Raw genomic sequence first — 18,065 nt, 5'->3', positions numbered from 1 at the left:
GTGGTGCAGCGGAATCCAACTAGGATCATGAGGTTGCAGGTTTGATCCCTGGCCTCACTCAGTGGGTTAAGGATCTGGCATTGCCATGAGCTGTGGTGTAGGCCGGCAGCTGTAGCTCCGATTAGACCCCTAGCTGGGAACCTCCATATGTTGTGGGTACAGCTGTAAAAAGCAAAAAAAAAAAAAAAAAAAAAAAAAAAAATCCAAAAAAACAAACAAAAAATTTTTAAATGGTGAATTTCATGATATGTAAATTACATCTTAATAAAGCTATTACTATAAAACAAACAAAACTCAGGCTTGGCTTTTTTTTTCTTAAGGGCCACACCTGAAGCATATATAAGTTCCCAGGCTAGGGGTCAAATTGGAGCTATGGCTGGTCGGCCTACGCCACAGCCACAGCCACATGGGACTTGAGCCACATCTGTAACCTACACCACAACCTGTGGCAATGCTGGATCCATAACCCACTGAGCAAGGCCAGAGATTGAACCCACATCTTCATGGATACTAGTAGGGTTTTTAAACTTTGAACCACAGCGGGAACTCCTGTACTGCATTTTTTGGGTGCTCGACAAACATATTTTTTATATTTATCCATGCTGCGCTAGATTTGATTATTGAACTTTAGCTCTACTGACTATCTGAAGGTTTCAGTACAGCACTTTATATGTATATGAGTGTGTGTGTGTATGTGTGTGTTATTTGCGTGTGTTTTATTTATGTCCTTTTGTTGATGGACATCTAGGTCAATTCCTTTCTCCCCCTTTTCTATTTAACACAGTGCTGTTGTGGGCATTTCTGCACAGGTATCTTCAAGTACATAGTCAACAATTCCCCTGGGGTATATACCCAGGAATGGAATGTTTCCGATGGGCATTTTCAGCTTTACTAGATATTGCCTAATTGCTTTTTTTGGTGGGGGGAGCTGTGTTTGCAGCACACAGAAATTCCCAAGCCAGGGATCGAACCTGCACCACAGCAATGACCAGAGCTACAGCAGTGACAGTGCTAGATTCTTAACCTGATGACCCACCACGGAACTCTCCAAATTACTTTTTTTTTTTGTTTTTTTGTCTTTTTGTCTTTTCTAGGGCCGCTCCCGCGGCATATGGAGGTTCCCAGGCTAGGGGATCCTGCATTGCTGTAGCTCTGGCATAGGCCAGTGGCTACAGCTCCGATTCGACCCCTAGCCTGGGAACCTCCATATGCCACGGGAGCGGCCCAAAGAAATAGCAAAAAGACAAAAAATAAAATAAAATAAAATAAAGTGGCTGTATCTATGAAGACGTTTCCATTGCTCTATATTCCTGGCCGACTCATGGTATGTTAGACATTTTACTTTCAGCAACTTAAGGAGTGTGAGGAATTTTACTACTCAAAGCAAACACACAAAAAAGACAGAAAACAAGAGAGTTATTTACATTAAAAAAAAAATACAGGATTTTGCACCTGTGTTATATGGAAGTTCTCAGGCTAGGGGTTGAATCAGAGCTGCAGCTGCTGGCCTATGCCACAGCCACAGAAATGCCACATCTGAGCCACATCTGTGACCGCATCTGTGACTCAGTGGATGCTTAATCCACGAAGTGAGGCCTGCATCCTCACCGACACTATGTCAAGTTCTTAACTCGCTGAGCCACAACAGGAATTTCCTGAGTTTGTCATTTTACCCTGGGCAGCTTCCATGTGTACACAAGGTATGCATGTCAATAAACTTGCTTTTATTTCTCTTGTTAAAAAAAAAAAAAAAAGTACAGGATTTGGAGTCAGACAGATCTGCGTTTGAACTTGGCTCTACCCCTTAGAGCTCTGTTACCTTGGGAAGTGGCTTATGATCTCTGAGCCTAGCTATCTCATTCTTATCAAACAGAATGGCTGAGATTAATCCAGAAAATCACTCAGCACAGTACCCCACAGAAGGGCTCCACACATGGCAGCTGCGATGACTATTTATTCTCAATTCCATGTGCTAATTTCAAGCAGGGATACAAATGAGCAATGAAAAAAGCCAAAAGGCAGACAGTTAGAAGACAGAAGAGAAGAAACAGGCTGGGTAATTCAGAGATAGGACATTCTGTCCTTGAATAGTAGAACAAGCCGTACAGGAGCCGACAGAGCAACGCCTGCCTTCTGCAGCACAGAGGAATGAGAAGCAACACTCTCGGGGTTTTTAACCAAGGGCACATACAAAAGCACTGGATCCCACGTCGGGCCCCTGCTGACCCCTCTTCACAGCTGAAAACAAGGAAGGATGAGGCTGTAGAGGCCCCGGTTTGTTCTGCTGCTGCGCACCCTCTGAGAGGTGGGAGGGCTGTGCCCAGGAACAGCGGCAGCGCTGAGGGAGGGAGCAGGAACACCCGTCACAGAACAACTTGGCAATTGCAAGGAGCATCTATGCCCACTGGAGCTTTACAGCAACCTCCTGAGGTGTAGACAGGGCAGATCAAGAGGCTCAGAAAGCAAAGTGCCTTTAGGGTCCAAAGTCCTACAACTGGGAAGAGGCTCAGAACTGAACCTTCCCAAATACTCTTCTTCTGATGCTGGGCTGTCTTTGAGGGAGCACCCACAGAACAGTCTGGGCCTGCATGTCCCTTGCAGGCTGCAAGCTCTGGGAACAGGACAGGGGGACAGGGCTGGGCGAGCAAAGCAGTGGATGAGCGTGAATTGGCAGCCTGACCCAATAAAGATGCCAGGGCTATTCTGGGTGGCGGGCAGGCAGAAGGGGGTGGGGGAGGGGAGTCTGTAACTGGGACACCGAACTTCCCATGTCCTCTCTTCTGCTCCAGGCCTTCTTGCCCTGATTGATCCCTTTGTAGTAAGCGAGTTGTGGCTGACAGCCCCTGAGTGGAGGCCTGGCTCTGCATGTATTCATCCCCCCACCCCACCCCCGCCGAAAGAAACCCAGTTATCCTGTGCTTAGCAGATCCTTCAGCGTTCTCTTAGGACCCTCCCTCGACACAGCTGCTATCACAGTCTTCTTTCTTCCCTTACTGTTAAAAAGCCCTCTCTCAGCCTCACGGCAGAGGCTGACCCCAATCTCACTACCAGCTCGGTCAGCTCGCCGCCTTCCCTCTCCTGCCCTGAGAACCAGCAGCCAGCCTCACAGGATGTATTTTCCAAGTCCTTTACAAGCACCTGCCGCAGCAAATCCGACTTTTCTGCATGATCGGGCCCCTTCGGCCCTGCAGGTCAGCTGTCCACCTCGCAGCATCCCCTGCGCGAATAAGATCCCGCTCCTCTCCCAGGGGCCCTTCACACGGCCCACAACCTGCCTGGGAAGGCAGACACTGTGCCCTGTTGCAGATTCTTCTGCAGCTGTCCTGGGCCTGTGAATGAATCTAGGGACTCAACCCAGAGCTGAGAATGTTCTGACTGAGGTAAACGTTGCCTCTGTAATGAAACCAGTGTAACTTTCTATCCCGATTCTATTTAGAGCCAGGAATGCGCTGGCGTTCTCCCTCTCCCCCCCCCGCCCCCCCCCGCCCCGGCTTCTCCCTCGCTCCCTCTCCCTCTCTCTCCCTCTCTCAATTTGGAGGCAGCCTGTATAAAAAAAATCAAAATCTGGAATTCCTGTCATGGATCAGCGGAAACGAATCCAACTAGTATCTTTGAGGATACGGGTTTGATCCCTGGCCTCACTCAGTGGGTTAAGGATCCTGTGTTGCTGTGGCTGTGGCTGTGGTGTAGGCGGTCAGCTGTAGCTCTGATTTGACCCCTATCCTGGGAACCTCCATATGCCGTGGGTGTGGTGCTAAAGTAAAAAAATAAAATAAAATAAATAAATAAATCAACATCTGGAACAAAAGCAACACACTGCATTGTCCTTCTATGGCACTTCTAAGGGATGACGGCAAGCCGGTTTCCCCAGAGCCCCCACAATCATCCTACTGGCTTACTGGTAGGAGTGGAACCATTTCTGGATCATCTCCTCTGTGCCAAGTATTGACCTACAGCCTCCCACACATCATCTCATTTCAATCTCGACCACCCTGCAGGGATTTTTATTTTACTTTATCGTCCTGACTTTGCAAGTGAAGAAACCTGGGTTCAGAGAGGTTAAACAACCTTCCCAAGGCAGAGCAGGGGCTAGAATTCAGAATGCTCTAAGTCCCAAACGCAGTCTCTACTGCACCATGAAGCCTCTGAAAAGAATGCAGGGTGGCAGAGATTGCAAAGGCCAAAGGGCTAAAGTTACAAACAGAACTTTGTAAACCATGGGCTACAGACGTTGCCAAATACACAACCCTTAGAAGGCAGTTTTGAACAAACGCAATTAAAAAATGAAGTCTATTATGAAAAAGCAAAAATAAAAGGTCATACTTGTAAAATAGTGGTTGCTGCAGATGGCTGCAGAAATTTTCTTTTTTTTGTCCCCCAAAGAAACTCTAACACAAAATTGTGGTTGTGGAAGGCACCGCACCTGAAGTTACTGGGTATCAACAAGCCATGGCACAGAGATAGTGGAGAAAAAAGAAAATGGGACAGACCTCCAAAATAAGTTGACAGGAGCAGAGCAGAGTGTGTTTCAAGAACTCCCCAACAGAGCTGCCGGGAAGAGCATGTGGGGTAAATGCTTGGTGGTGGGCCGGGGGGTGTTTTCCACCAAAAGGGACAGCATGACATTAGGTAATTTCTTTCTGACAATGCTGTCTTCTTCTCCCTTTGAGCAGCCATCAGTGTTCTCATCCCCAGAATACCACAGGCTCAAGTGAAACAAAATATTCCACACTTGACTTGAGCATGTGGGACAATGGCTTGATTAGTTAAATATGCTTTGGGAAGAAAGAGGTTTTCAGCCCTGATTAAGCTCTGCTGCAAACAGTGGGACCCGATTCCTCCCAGAGACGCATTTTGTTCTATAGCCTCAGACCTCAGGGCTCCTCAAAATGGGTGAAGCTGCATCCAAGCACTGCCCCCCGCCCACCCCAAGCCTTCCCCTGTTGAAAGGAGGGGCTGGGGGCAGATGATCCAGGAGGTCCAGGCCAGTGACTCTTACACTGCAGTGCTACCCTGGGGCTCTCTGTGCTGAGTCACAATCACCCTTGGGAGTTTCAATTAGGAGGGAAGTGTTCTGACTTCATTTTGACCACCAACTGCTGCTAAAAAAAAATTTAATTAAAAAAATTTGTTTCAGGGGGTTCCTGCTGTGGCTCAGTGGTGATGAACCTGACTAGTGTCCATGAGGACGTGGGTTCGATCCCTGGCCTCGCTCAGTGGGTTAAGATCCAGCATTGCTGTAAGCTGTGGTGTAGGTTGCAGACGAGGCTCAGATCCTGAGTTGCTGTGGTTCTGGTGTAGGCCGATGGCTGCAGCTTCAATTCGACCCCTAGCCTGGGAACCTCCATATGCCATGGGCGTGGCCCTAAAAACACAAAAATAAAATTTTAAAAAAATTTGTTTCATATTATGCCTTTTCTTTTGTATTTTCGTGATTCTTTAAAGGTCCTAAGATAAATATTATTATTATTATTTTTTTTTAATTTTCCCACTGTACAGCAAGGGGATCAAGTTATCCTTACATGTACACATTACAATTACATTTTTTTCCCCACCCTTTGTTCTGTTGCAACATGAGTATCTAGACAAAGTTCTCAATGCTACTCAGCAGGATCTCCTAGATAAATATTATTTATTGCAGTTATCAGACAATGGACAGTGACATTGAAAAAAAGAAAATAATTTGTAGTAGTAATTCAGAATAGCATAGAGTTGATTACCTGCTTTTTTTTTTTTTTTTTTTTTGTCTTTTTAGGGCCACACCCGTGGCATAAGGAGGTTCCCAGGCTAGGGGTCTAATCGGATCTGTAGCCTCCGGCCTACGCCACAGCCAGAGCAACGCCAGATCAGAACTGCGTCTTCGACCTACACCACAGCGCAGGGCAACACTGGATCCTTAACCCACTAAGCAAGGCCAGGGATCGAACTTGCATCCTCATGGATACCAGTCAGATTCGTTTCCACTGAGCCACGACGGGAGCTCCATTACCTGGTGTTTTTAAAATAAGTCTTTTTGAAGTAACTTATTTATTGGACTCTTTTTCTTTTTTTCCTTTTTTAGTTGCACCTGCAGCATGCAGAAGTTCCCGGGCCAGGGACCGAACCCATGCCACAGCAGCAACCTGAGGCACTGTAGTGATAACACCAGATCCTCCACCTGCTGAGCCACAAGAGAACTCCTGGAATTTGTTCTTAAAGAAATTTATATCACTTGTTTATATCGATTGTATTTAAATACAGTGGAAAACACTGTGATGTCACAATTGCCTTAATACTTTTTTTTTTTTTTGCTATTTTAGGGCCAGATACATGGCATATGGTGGTTCCCAGGCTAGGGGTTGAATTGGAGCTGTAGCCACTGGCCTACACGGAAGCCACAGCCACAGTAACGTCGGATTCGAGCCTCGACTGTGACCTCCACCACAGCTCACGGCAACGCTGGATCCTTAACCCACTGAGCGAACCTGCATCCAACCTCGTGGATCCTAGTGGGGTTTGTTAACCACTGAGCCACGAAGGGAACTCCTAATACTTTTTATCTTGACACAGATATAGCTTGATATTTTCTACACAAAATATACACTCTGTATGTATACCAAGGAAATACATACATATTCTGCATAAAACAGCATGGTTAAGTTGTAAATACACTTAACCATAATTTTGAAAAATCTTGAGAATGGATTATATCTTTATATGTATAATGTACCATTTTAAGGGAACCCAGTCCATTTGGGAGGCAAGAATTCTACCATTAAACCACCAATGCCTCAACACAGTCCCTTTGGGTTCCAGTTAGAAATGCTGCTGATGTAGATGCACAAACACAGGCTGGGGAGCAACCATATGCAACTTAGGTCAATTTTCATCACATGGGTATGTGTGTTGAGACCGGTTCTCACCAGAGTGTGGAAAACACTGCAGAGTAAGTAAGTAAAGAAGGCAGCTTTTGAGGAATGATCTCAATTTTCAGGCTTCCTAATGGCAAAGAAAACACGGCCTCTTTCTCACTTCGCATTACCTTCCCAGAGCAAGAGGGATTCGGATGGAAATCGGAAGAAAAAGCAAAGGTGGGAAAATAACATTACAGGCAACTACCTCCACGGTGCCCCACCCAGAACAGGGGGCTTTCTGCGGCCCACAACAGAGCATGTAAAGAGCATAAATTCACCTTTAAAACAAAAAGAGGAATAAGAGGCTAGGAAAGGCAATAAATAGTTCAGCAATAAGCAAAGATGTATTCTGGAGGACTTCTTTCTTTCTAAAAGTTATTAAGAGGAGTTCCCTGGTGGTCCAGTGGTTAAGATTTGGCGTCTTCACCAGTGTAGCATGGATTCTTTTTCTTTTTCTTTTTTTTTTTTTTTTGTCTTTTCTAGGGCCACACTGGCAGCATATAGAGGTTCCCAGGCTAGGGGTCCAATCAGAGCTGTAGCTGCCGGCCTACACCACAGCCACAGCAACCTGGGATCCAAGCCGTGTCTTCGACTTACACGACAGCTCATGGCAATGCCCAGGATCCTTAACCCAATAAGCAAGGCCATGGATCGAACCCACAACCTCATGGTATGGTTCCTACTGGGATTTGTTTCTGCTGTGCCACGATGGGAACTCCCCCCCCCCCAAATTTTTAAGTTCTTTTAAGATAGCAGTTTTAATTTTTAAAATCTGTAAATGGTTTCTCAGTATATGCAAACTATTTTATTTTTGTGAAGAGGGAAAAAGAGAGAGAGAGAAGCTTTTTAAAAGCTTTTTTTTTGGCCATGCCTGTGCCATGTGGAAATTCAGGAGCCAGAGACTGAACTCAAGTCATAGCAGTGACAACACTGGATCCTTAACCCATTGAGCTACTAAGGAACTCCTCTAAAAAGTTTTTTAATTTAAAAGTTATGTAAAAGGCAGAAAGTAAACTTAGAAAAAATAAATAAAGAATGGAAATTCAGGAATACTATTGGGCCATAAAAAAGAACAAAATATACTGTAAAGCAGCTATGATGGAAAAAATAAAAATCATTATAAAAAAAAGGCAAAATAATGCCACTTGTAGCAACATGGATGGAACCAGAGACTCTCATATTAAGTGAAGTCGGGCAGAAAGAGAAAGACAAATACCATATGGTATCACTTATAGCTAGAATCTGATCTATGGCACAAATGAACCTTTCCACAGAAAAGAAAATCATGGACTTGGAGAATAGACTTGTGGTTGCCATGGTCGGGGAGTGGGATGGGCTGGGAATCTGGGGTTAATAGATGCAAACTATTGCCTTTGGAGTGGATAAGCAATGAGATCCTGCGGTAGAGCACTGGGAACTATATCCAGTCACTTGTGATGGAGCATGGTGGAGGATAATGTGAGAAAGAGAATGTGTGTGTGTGTGTGTGTGTGTGTGTGTGTGTGTGTGTGTGACTGAGTTCCTTTGCTGTACAGTAGAAAATTGACAGAACACTGTAAACCAACTATAACTGAGAAAATAAAAATCATTATAAAAAAAGAATGGAAATTCATAAACATTAAGCAGAAAGCTTATCTTAGCTTCAGGCAAAGCACTTACCATGCTTTGAAGTTTGGATTGTGTGCTTAGGCGGTCAAGTAAAAATGGCAGGGACAATGTTTTGAGAAATGAATAAAACTCCTCCAAAGCATGAAACTTTCAAAACGCAAGATCCCTTCTTGGTTTGAGATTAAAGGAGACATAAGAGGCAGGACAATTAAGTGCAATGCATCTCCAAAGGTGGGCCAGTGGGGTATGGGCAGGGGATGGGAAATTGCCATAAAGGACACTATTAAGATAACCGGCTAAAATTGAAAATTGTTTATGTAATAGTCTTGTGTCAATACAGAATTTCCTGAATTTGATCACTGTACCGTGATTATGTAAGAGAAATGTCCTCATTCTTAGGAAATATGGGGAAAGGGTTGACTGCAACTTAATCTCAAATGGTTGGGTGTGTGTGTGTGAATAAAGCAAGAAGTGGCAAAATGCTAACAATTGGTGAGCTTTGGTGAAGGGTTTATTGGAATTTTTGGTACTGGTCTCTCAGTCCTTATTTTTCAAAGTTAAAAACTAGAGAGTTCCCTGATGGCCTAGTGGTTAAGGATCCCACATTGGCACTGCTGTGGCTTGGGTTTGATCCCTGGTTCAGGAACTTCTGTATGCCACCAGCACAGCACCCCCCCCAAAAAAAAATTAAACAAAAAAAGCTACATGTCTTCTCAGAGCCTCTTTCATCCAGTCACTATTCAATGTAAAGAAATTCCTCCACCTACAACCTTCAACTCAAGAACTCTGAAAACACAAAATAACCCTACAGACCAGCATCCTCCTCCAGCAGATGGCACTGGAGTAGTAGTTTTTCAGCCTGGCTTCCCTGTAGAATCAGCTGGAAGCTTCGAAAAAAAATTTTAAGTCCAGGGATCCGCCCAAGATCCTTTAAAATCAGATTCTCTGGAGACCAACTCACAGGTGATTCTAGTTGCAACCAGGATGGAGAACTTCTGTGTTAGATGAGGTATTACTGCAGGTGTATTTTATTTTATTTTGTCTTTTGTCTTTTTTTTTTAGGGCCACACCTGCAGCATATGCAGGTTCCCAGGCTAGGGGTCTAATATGAGCTGTAGCTGCCGGCCTTTGTCAGAGCCACAGCAACTTGGGATCCGAGCTGTGTCTGCGACCTACACCACAGCTCACAGCAACGCCGGATCGTTAACCCACTGAGCAAGGCCAGGGCTCGAACCCACAACCTCATGGTTCCTAGTTGGATTCGTTAACCACTGAGCCACGACAGGAACTCCTGAAGGTTTATTTTAAATCCAAAGTGACGCCATTGAGGACATTCCCTTGTGGCACAGAGGGTTACGGAGACAGCATTGCCACAGTTGTGGCACAGGCTGCAACTTCGTACAGGTTTGATCCCTGGCCTGGGAACTTCCATATGCCATGGCCTCGGCCAAAAAAAAAAGAAAAAGAAAAAAGAAAAAACCAACAACGAAACACACCAAAACCCCCACAAAGTGATGCCACTGAAAAGCCCTTGACTTATGACCTTGACATTTACAAACTTGGGTCGTGTTGCCTGCAGGAGGATGAGCCCCTCAGAAGGTAGACAGATTAAGCAGGCATCTGATGCTCCAGTGAGAAGCTGCAGACCACTCAGTTAGCCTCCCACCCGAGCTTTGGAGAGACTCCTGACCTCTCCTGGCATTAATACTCCTGGGATAGATAAAGCAAAGAATCTCCAAGGAAGTGCACTGGTGTCCGGCCTGCTGAGCACCTCTGTACACAGATTTTCAATTAAGGGACAGTGGGCCAGCTGGGTGCAACAGTCCCTCCGCTGGGTTTGAACATCCAGTCTCGTTCTTCATGGCCACCAGCAGAGGGAGCTCCATACCCAGCCAACGCACGCAAATGGCGCCTCAAGGCGAGGTTGTGGAAACAGGTGGAAATGCTGAATCACCCAGCTGAGTGGGGCTCTATCACTTCCTGATCTGATTACTTCTCTGTATTCTCCACTGGACTGTGAGCTCTGACTGTGCCTGATTTACCTTCTGCCTGCAAAGTCTCACACAACCCCGACGCACACAGAGTGCTCAGCAATATGACCGACTGTGGCTATTTTGGGCCTCAGATAAGTGAATATTCACCAGACTGGCCAAATGTGGGCACTCCCTGGGATTGCCAAGAGGCTGGAATGCTCTTCCTGCCCTCCTTAGGTCCCTCCCTGGGTATTTTCTGTATCCCAGGCCAAAGCACCACTGCGTTTATCAGAACGCCCTTCCTCCGTGGAGACCCGGAACGAGGGCCTGAGCACCCCGTCCTCCGACGGCATCCTTCCCAGCCCTCCGCAATCCACCCAAACCTTCCTCTCCGCACAGGCCCCCGACCGCTCCCAAGCTGGGGCGAGTCCCCAGGCCCAGACAACAGGGTGAGAGACTCACGCTCCGCCGGGCACAAGGGGCTGGAACTTCCACTGCTCCTCCTCACAGTCCAGGAAAAGCCGGTTCATGATCTTGTTCTTCTCCTCTGGGGGGATGAAGTTCTCGATGATGAGGTACCTGGGAGCAGGGATGAGGTAGAGAGGGGGGTTGGGGGGGTGAGACCACCCGCTGTATGGGAAGGTCGAAGGATGAGAAAGCGAAAAGCAAAGAGGCAGAGGAAACAGGTGGCAAAACCAAAAAGGTGGGGGAGGGGATCCCTGGAGACGTACTAGCGCTTGAAAATCACGTTTCTAATGCAGAGCTCGGGGCCTTAGGCGCTACTTCTGGGCAGCACCCAACATGCACCTTGCGGGTCATCACATGCAGGTGGAGGAAGGAAGGAGGAAACAGGGGGTCGAAGAGACCCCAGATGGGCCCCTCCTGCATCCCTCAGACACATTCTGTTCCTAAGGGGCCGGGACTCAAGGGTGAGTAGACAGAATGAAGCCTTCGGGAAGGAGAGGAGCCCGGCGGGGAGCGGTACCGCCTGCGGGGCGCTGCGAGGACCCCGAACCGGAAGAGGAGGGGCCCTACTTGAGCTTGAGCTCCCGGGTCTGCTCGTTCTGCGCCTCCTCCAGGTCCTGCCGCACGCGGATGTACTCGTCGTGCTGATCCTGGATCTCCGCCTTCACCGCCTGCAGCTTGGCGTAGAGCTGCGTGGGGACAGGGGCAGCTCGGAGGCTCCGGCCAGCGCAGACAGCCTGGGCCCCAGAGGCTGCGGGCTCAGAGTCCACCAGCTCCTCCCAGCATGAGGCCAGGGCCCACGCCTGGAGCTCCCCGCCGCCCCACCATCACTGGGAGCGGGTTATTCAGAAGGCAGCCCTGTCCCTCTTATGCCTGTTAACCGGCTGGCTATCTCTCTCAGGTGCTGTCCACCTCGTGCAACGTTCAGATCTGAAGGGACCCATGGGACCTTTTGGTCCAACACCCTCTTGACAGGTGAGCACGCTCAGGCCCAGACTTGCTCAAGGTCACATGACCAGGTAACACAAGAGCCAGGATCAGGCCCCAAGAATCAGGACTGCTGGTCCAGGGCTCCGGGAAGGAAGGGGGCCTCAGCCAGTTTGGAAGGTGACACAACCCCATGCCCGCCTCTCCAGCAGCCCTCAGAAGGGAGGGGTGTGGGTGACCTGGCTGTCCCACTCCTAACCTGCTGGAAGGTGTGTCCCTGGAAACTGCCCCGCCTGCTCTGGGGCAGCCACCTCAGCGATCCCAAGGACTCTTCACGTCCTTTCCAGAATCCAGGCTGGAATTTGCTGCTTCCTGCCCTAGAACCTCAGCTCAGGTAGGCGCCTGTCCCCAGCCAAGGACTTTGTAGGGTCCTGGTGGCTGATATTCTCATGCTGGAGAGTCCGGTGCTCCCTCTCGGAGCTCTCCTGGGCTCGAGTCTCCTCGGTCCCCCTCGCCACTCCCTTGGCCTGCTCTATGCCTGGTGAGCCCAACTGTGACTCACTGGTGACACACAGTAAAGGGGGAACGTTACCCAGGACCGTGAGGATGGCAATCCCGGGAAGCAGAAGTGAAAGCATTCCCCGCCTATCAGGTCCCGCCTGGCACAGGAGAAAAGGCTCCATCCCGCCCCAACCAGCACCCCCTCCCTCGGCTCCTCGCCCCAGCACCAGGTGGTGCACCCCAGGGGATCAGCAGTTCAAGCCAAATGGGGAAGGGTCGCTAAACCACACTCCCCCTGGGCAGGTGACTGTCTCGGGCAGAGGCTGCTGGGCCGCACACACACCTTGACCCTGTCCTGCTGTGGCATCTCACCTTCTTGAGTTTCTTGGTTTTGACCTCCACCTCCTGCTGCAGGGACGTGTAGGTGCCCCGGAGCTCCATGGTCTCCTCGTCTCGGAGCATCATCTCCTGCTGCATTTCCCGCTCACGGCGTTTCTAGGCCAAGGCAGGGCATGGGGCTCAGTGGAGCAGCATGTTCTGGGGTGGCTCAAGGGAGCCTGGGGGACAGGCTCGCTGTGCCCATCACAGACCCCGGCTGTGTCACGGCTACAGGTGCCAGAAGGGAGCCGGGGCCGTCCCAGGCCCACATTCACTGTGCCCACCCATCCTCAGGGAGTCTATCTGAACCTGCTCAGCTCGTATGACCATCCTTTTGCCAGGAGACCCTGGCCTTCACAGCTGGGGTGTCAACCACCTTGACTGAGGCCAGCATACTGGCTCTCGAGCTGCCTCAGCCTTTCCTGTGTAGCATCACAGTTAATTGACAAGACCAACAAACGGTGGTTCTTGATGATTTAGGACACAGTCGTTCAGGTGGCAAAGAACTACACCCTGTGGAAGGCCCAGGCCTCAGTACCAGGTGCCCCGTGGAGGCAGACATCACAGAGAGCCACCACTTCTCACTTGCCAGGCCCCCGGGAGGGTGGACCCGCGGACACAGGGTGGCAGGTCTGGATTCTCAGCACTGCAATTCCAGGGATCCTGAGGCCATGAAGGCTCTTTGCCCTAAGCTCCCCGGATGTGACCCCAAGGCCAGTTGCCCCCCACCCCTCAGGAACCTGAAGCCCCCAGACCTACCTGTTCTGCAATCTCCTGCCTCTTCAGTTCCAGCATCTTCTGCTGCTCGTTGGTGTGATCCATGATGTTCCTGCCCCCGATGAGCAGCTTGCTCTCCATGGCCTGGGGACACAAGAGGGGTGAGGAGATGGCCTTTGGGGCTTTTCCAAGGGCCACAGCAGCCCCAGCTTGAGAGGTCTGGTTTCCCTGCTCTGTGGTCCTTCCAGGAGGGGACACAAGAGGTGTCCCAGATGGAGCTTCGTGATGCTCATAGAGCATGAGGTTTCCCCCTCTGGCCTCCTGGGCCCCAGCACAAGGCTCCCACTGTTGGCAGGACCATCAGGTGAGACAAAGGGAGGGAACCCCTCAGGGGATACAGGGCACCTGGTCCCTCGGCTTTGGATACGGAAGGAAGGCTGGTCCATCATGCCTGAGAAGGGAGTGCGGGTGGCAATCTAATCCTGGCAACCAGCCCCGGCTGGTGTTCAGAGGGCGGTGAGGCAGGGATCCAGTCCCTGGGCAGCCCAGCCATTTAGCTAACTGGCTCCTGACTCAGGAAGAGGGCTCTCACACGGGCAGCAGGAAGGGCTCTGACCTGCAGCTGGAAAGTGGAAGAGAAGCCAAAGCAAGAAGACTCAGCAGCACTCTGGGGCTTAACGGAGCCAGAAGCAGCATGAGCTTGGAGATGATCCAGGCAGCTTGGGCTCTAGCCCCTCAGTGCGGGGTCTCGGCCCAATGACCGCTGGCCTCGCTTGCTCCCTACACATCATGTTCTGTATCTGGCTTCGCTGAAAGAATCCCAGCCCCCTGAACAGGCTGTGCCTTTTCACAACACCCGGCTCCTCTCCCTATTCCACGTCCCCCTGGAAAGGGGCCACTTCTGCCAGACACAGCTTGAGCATCTGGGGAAGATTCTCTGATTCCTTCAACTCTGCACAGCTCCTCCCTTGAGCCTCAATAACCAGGACATTTTTCTACTCTCTTCCCAGACTGTGTGCTCCTTCGGGTCAGGAATCATGTCTGACTCGGATCTCAGAGTCCTGGGGCTGAGCACAGTGCCTGGCACAAAGTAAGTGCTCAATACACGTTTGATGAACAGAAAGGAATCCTTGGGGTAGTCTCAGAGGGGGCTTCTGGGTCCCTTCTCTGGCCTCTCTGCTCCAGGGCGGAGCTGGGTCTTTATCCTGCCAGCTTCTCCTCCTTCAATCGGTCAACCCACACGCACGGGCTAAGGGGCAGAGTAGCAAGGTCTGGGCATCTGGGAAGCCTGGCAGGACGGACGGGCTGAGCATGAAGAGGGAGGAAGCAGAGGAAAGGCAGCATCTCTGCCTGCACACGGAGGAAGCCCCTTGCTGCTGTAGGCCATGGAAAAGGGATCCCTCTAACTCACCGTGCAATGGCACTGTGGGGGACCTGGTGTCTAGCCTGGTCCCCCATTCTAGGACAGATGTGCCCACTCCAGCCCCGAGTCCTTGCACTTCCCTGGGCATTTCATGTGGCCTTAGTGTTCTTCACGCTTTGTCACCTAATAGAAAGACACTAGTTCTCTAAATTAGTTGCATATGAGAATCACGTGGGGACCTTTTGAACCTCCCAGTGGCAGGCCCCACAGCAGGATAACCTTGGTCCCCTCCCCTCATGACGGGCTGTGAGAACTCCCAAGCCAGATTCTCTAGAGAAGATGCCACTAAGGAAGGCACAGGGTGATGGTCGCTGGGCTGCCTTTTTCTGCCTGATGGCAAACTGGGGATGAGGGTGGAGAGAGAAGCACAGGGCAAGGAGCCAAGGGGAAGAACACCATTCCTTTCTCTGCACCCGCTATGTGCCAGGTGTCTCACATCTACTCCCACCAAGAACCCTTGCAGCAGTGGGGCGCAGGCTTTGAGGTACATTAGAATCACCCGGGGAGCTTTTAAAAGGCTCAGTGCCCAGGCTACACCCCCCTGCCAGTTACATGGGAACTGCGGGGCAGGTAGTGAGGTCCGGGCATCCGTGGGACTTAAAGGTTCCCAGGGGATTTGGGTGCACTGTCAAATTTGAGAATTACGGCTTTTAGTGGTGCCCAGAATCAGCATTATCTGAGAACTTGTTAGAAATGCAGAATCTCAGGCCCCACACAAGGCTAGTGAACCAGCATCTGAGATCCCCAGGTGACTTACGTGACTTGCTTTAAGGGGCATACTGTTAGCATCATCATTTTTCCGATGAAAGCTCAGAGACATTAAATAATCCAGCCAAAGTCATGTCAAGGCTATTAAAATTAAACGGAGAATCCAGACTGCGTCAGCCTGATCTAAAGCCCAAGCTCTTCTTCCCGCAGACACTGTGTCGTGTGCTTTAGGAAGCAGAACCGCTGAAAGAAAAGCAACACGTTTCCCACAAGAGGAAATCATGTTGGACTAATCTCCAAGGGTTCTTCTTTTTTTTTTTTTTCCAGTCTTTTTGCCTTTCCTAGGGCCGCTCCCACGGCATATGGAGGTTCCCAGGCTAGGGGTCGAATCGGAACTGTAGCCACCGGCCTACCCCACAGCCACAGCAACGCGGGATCCGAGCCGCGTCTGCAACCTACACCACAGCTCACGGCAACGCCGGATCCTTAACCCACTGAGCAAGGGCAGGGACCGAACCTGCAACCTCATGGTTCCTAGTCAGATTCGTTAACACTGCGCCACAACGGGAACTCCGCTCTCCAAGGGTTCTTTTAGGGACAAGGTAGATTATTCTGGGGAAGCCAGTGGCCAGAACTTTAGAGGTTAAAATGCTCCTGGCAAGGTTCTACATCAGAGGTTATTCAAAGTTAAGTGGCGGGGGGGAGACAGAGAAAGGGGAGTACAGCTCAGAAGAGGAAGGTGGATTAGGGAAAGGAAACAAACAGGCATCTCTCTAGACAGAAAAATGTTCAAGGGTTAAATGGTGGGACTGATCTCTGTAGAAACCTGCAAGAAAGGGTGCACAGGGAGTTCCTGTTGTGACTTGGTGGTAATGAACCCCACTAACAGTCATCAGGATGTGGGTTCAATCCCTGGCCTCGCTCAGTGGGTTACGGACCTGGCGTTGCCGTGAACTGTGGTGTAGGTCGAAGATGTGGCTCGGATCTGGGGTTGCTATAGCTATGGTGTAGGCCGGTGGTTACAGCTCTGATTCGACCTCCAGCCTGGGAACCTCCATATGTTGTGAGTGCGGCCCTAAAAAAAAGAAAACAACACAAAACAAAAAGACAAAAAAAAAAAAAAAAAAGAGAAGAAAAAGAAAAGAAAGAGTGCACAGGTGAAGTACCAACTTCTCAGATGCCCCAAAATCCTTGCAGGTGATAGAGAGCAAGAGAATCTTCTAGGCTGTGTGAGCTGACAAAAAAATGGCAAGTGATCTTCCATTACAGTTTTCCGTTTTGGGGAAAAGTAATCCTAGTGCTACTCATTAAATGCAATCAGTTATAAACCCCAAAAAGGAGGGGAAAGGGGCGAGTAATTCTCTATTGTTCCCAGAAGACACTGACTTAATATGCTGCCACAGCTGAAAAAGCCAATAGCATCTGGCCAGGCACCATCATGAGGGCTTTTTGGAAAGAAGACAAAAATCATTCTACCCTAATATAAAACTATGATGCAGCTGAATCTGGAGTACCGGGTATAGTTCCCTCACTGCATCTCCAGGGACTTGAAGGAGAGAAAAGAAAGATCCAGGGAAGGGCGGCTAAAACCATCCAAGGGCTATTATAAGAGACTTAAAAAAAAAAAAAAAATAGGTCTCTTTAGTCTGCAAAGACAAAGAAAGGTTAAGAGAATAGACCTGGAAACAACAGCATCAAAACAGGTATGGAGGAGTTCCCTGTTGTGGCTCAGTGGTAACGAACCCGACTAGTACCCATGAGGATATGGGTTCCAGCCCTGGCCTTCTCACTCAGTGGATTAAGGATCTGGAGTTGCTGTGAGCTTTGGCGTACGTAGGTCGCAGACACGGCTCAGACCCGTGTGGCTGGGGCTGGGGCTGTGGCTGTGTGGCCGGCAGCAGCTGCTCTCTGATGCTCTGATTTGACCCCTGGCCTGGGAACTTCCATATGCGGCAGCTGCAGATGCAGCCCTAAAAAAAAAAAAAAAAAAAAAGAAAGAAAAAAAAAAACAGGTGTGAAAAGGAAAGATCCAGACTTTTCCAATCAATCCCTGGTACAGAGTAAGAGCTTATACCTTGAGTTTTTAGGACACAGCGAAGTTCGGTTTACAGAAAGTAATACATTTATGGAATGTGATATCTCAGGAGAACTGGATTAAATACTTCACAGTTCATTAAGGGATTCTGGGGACACATTTTCAACCTTTTGTCTTTACTTTCAGAAAAAAAAATTGCACTAACATTGACATAATCACAGAAATAAAATGAAAAAAACCTTCACATATTCCTCGTCACTAATTACCTTTTTTCCAGATTTTTCCACATACTCTCATCTTTTTTTTTTTTTTTTTTTTTGTCTTTTTGCTATTTCTTTGGGCCGCTCCCGCGGCATATGGAGGTTCCCAGGCTAGGGGTCGAATCGGAGCTGTAGCCACCCACCGGCCTACGCCAGAGCCACAGCAACGCGGGATCC

General features: G+C 49.3%; 2 protein-coding genes across 2 annotated transcripts in view; one reads left to right on the top strand and one right to left on the bottom strand.

Moving 5' to 3' along the window:
- HADHB (hydroxyacyl-CoA dehydrogenase trifunctional multienzyme complex subunit beta) overlaps window positions 1-18,065 on the top strand; it is a 602,797-nt gene that overhangs the window by 306,460 nt on the left and 278,272 nt on the right. The window lies entirely within an intron of this gene.
- KIF3C (kinesin family member 3C) overlaps window positions 1-18,065 on the bottom strand; it is a 38,852-nt gene that overhangs the window by 4,853 nt on the left and 15,934 nt on the right. Inside the window, exons 2-5 of the mRNA XM_021087738.2 lie at window positions 13,505-13,606; window positions 12,740-12,862; window positions 11,510-11,628; window positions 10,937-11,053 (exon numbers count right to left, since the gene is read on the bottom strand). Of these exons, the coding sequence (XP_020943397.1) occupies window positions 10,937-11,053; window positions 11,510-11,628; window positions 12,740-12,862; window positions 13,505-13,606 (461 nt within the window). The remainder of the gene's footprint in view (window positions 1-10,936; window positions 11,054-11,509; window positions 11,629-12,739; window positions 12,863-13,504; window positions 13,607-18,065) is intronic.

Source organism: Sus scrofa, chromosome 3 (assembly GCF_054392235.1).
Source record: "Sus scrofa isolate SSC_HxYL_T2T_F1_AM1 chromosome 3, Sscrofa_HxYL_maternal_Yorkshire_Landrace_v2.0, whole genome shotgun sequence".
NCBI classification, from domain to species: domain Eukaryota; kingdom Metazoa; phylum Chordata; class Mammalia; order Artiodactyla; family Suidae; genus Sus; species Sus scrofa.
The sequence above is the reverse complement of the archived record's forward strand: the minus strand, read 5'-3'. Positions and strand labels throughout refer to the sequence as shown.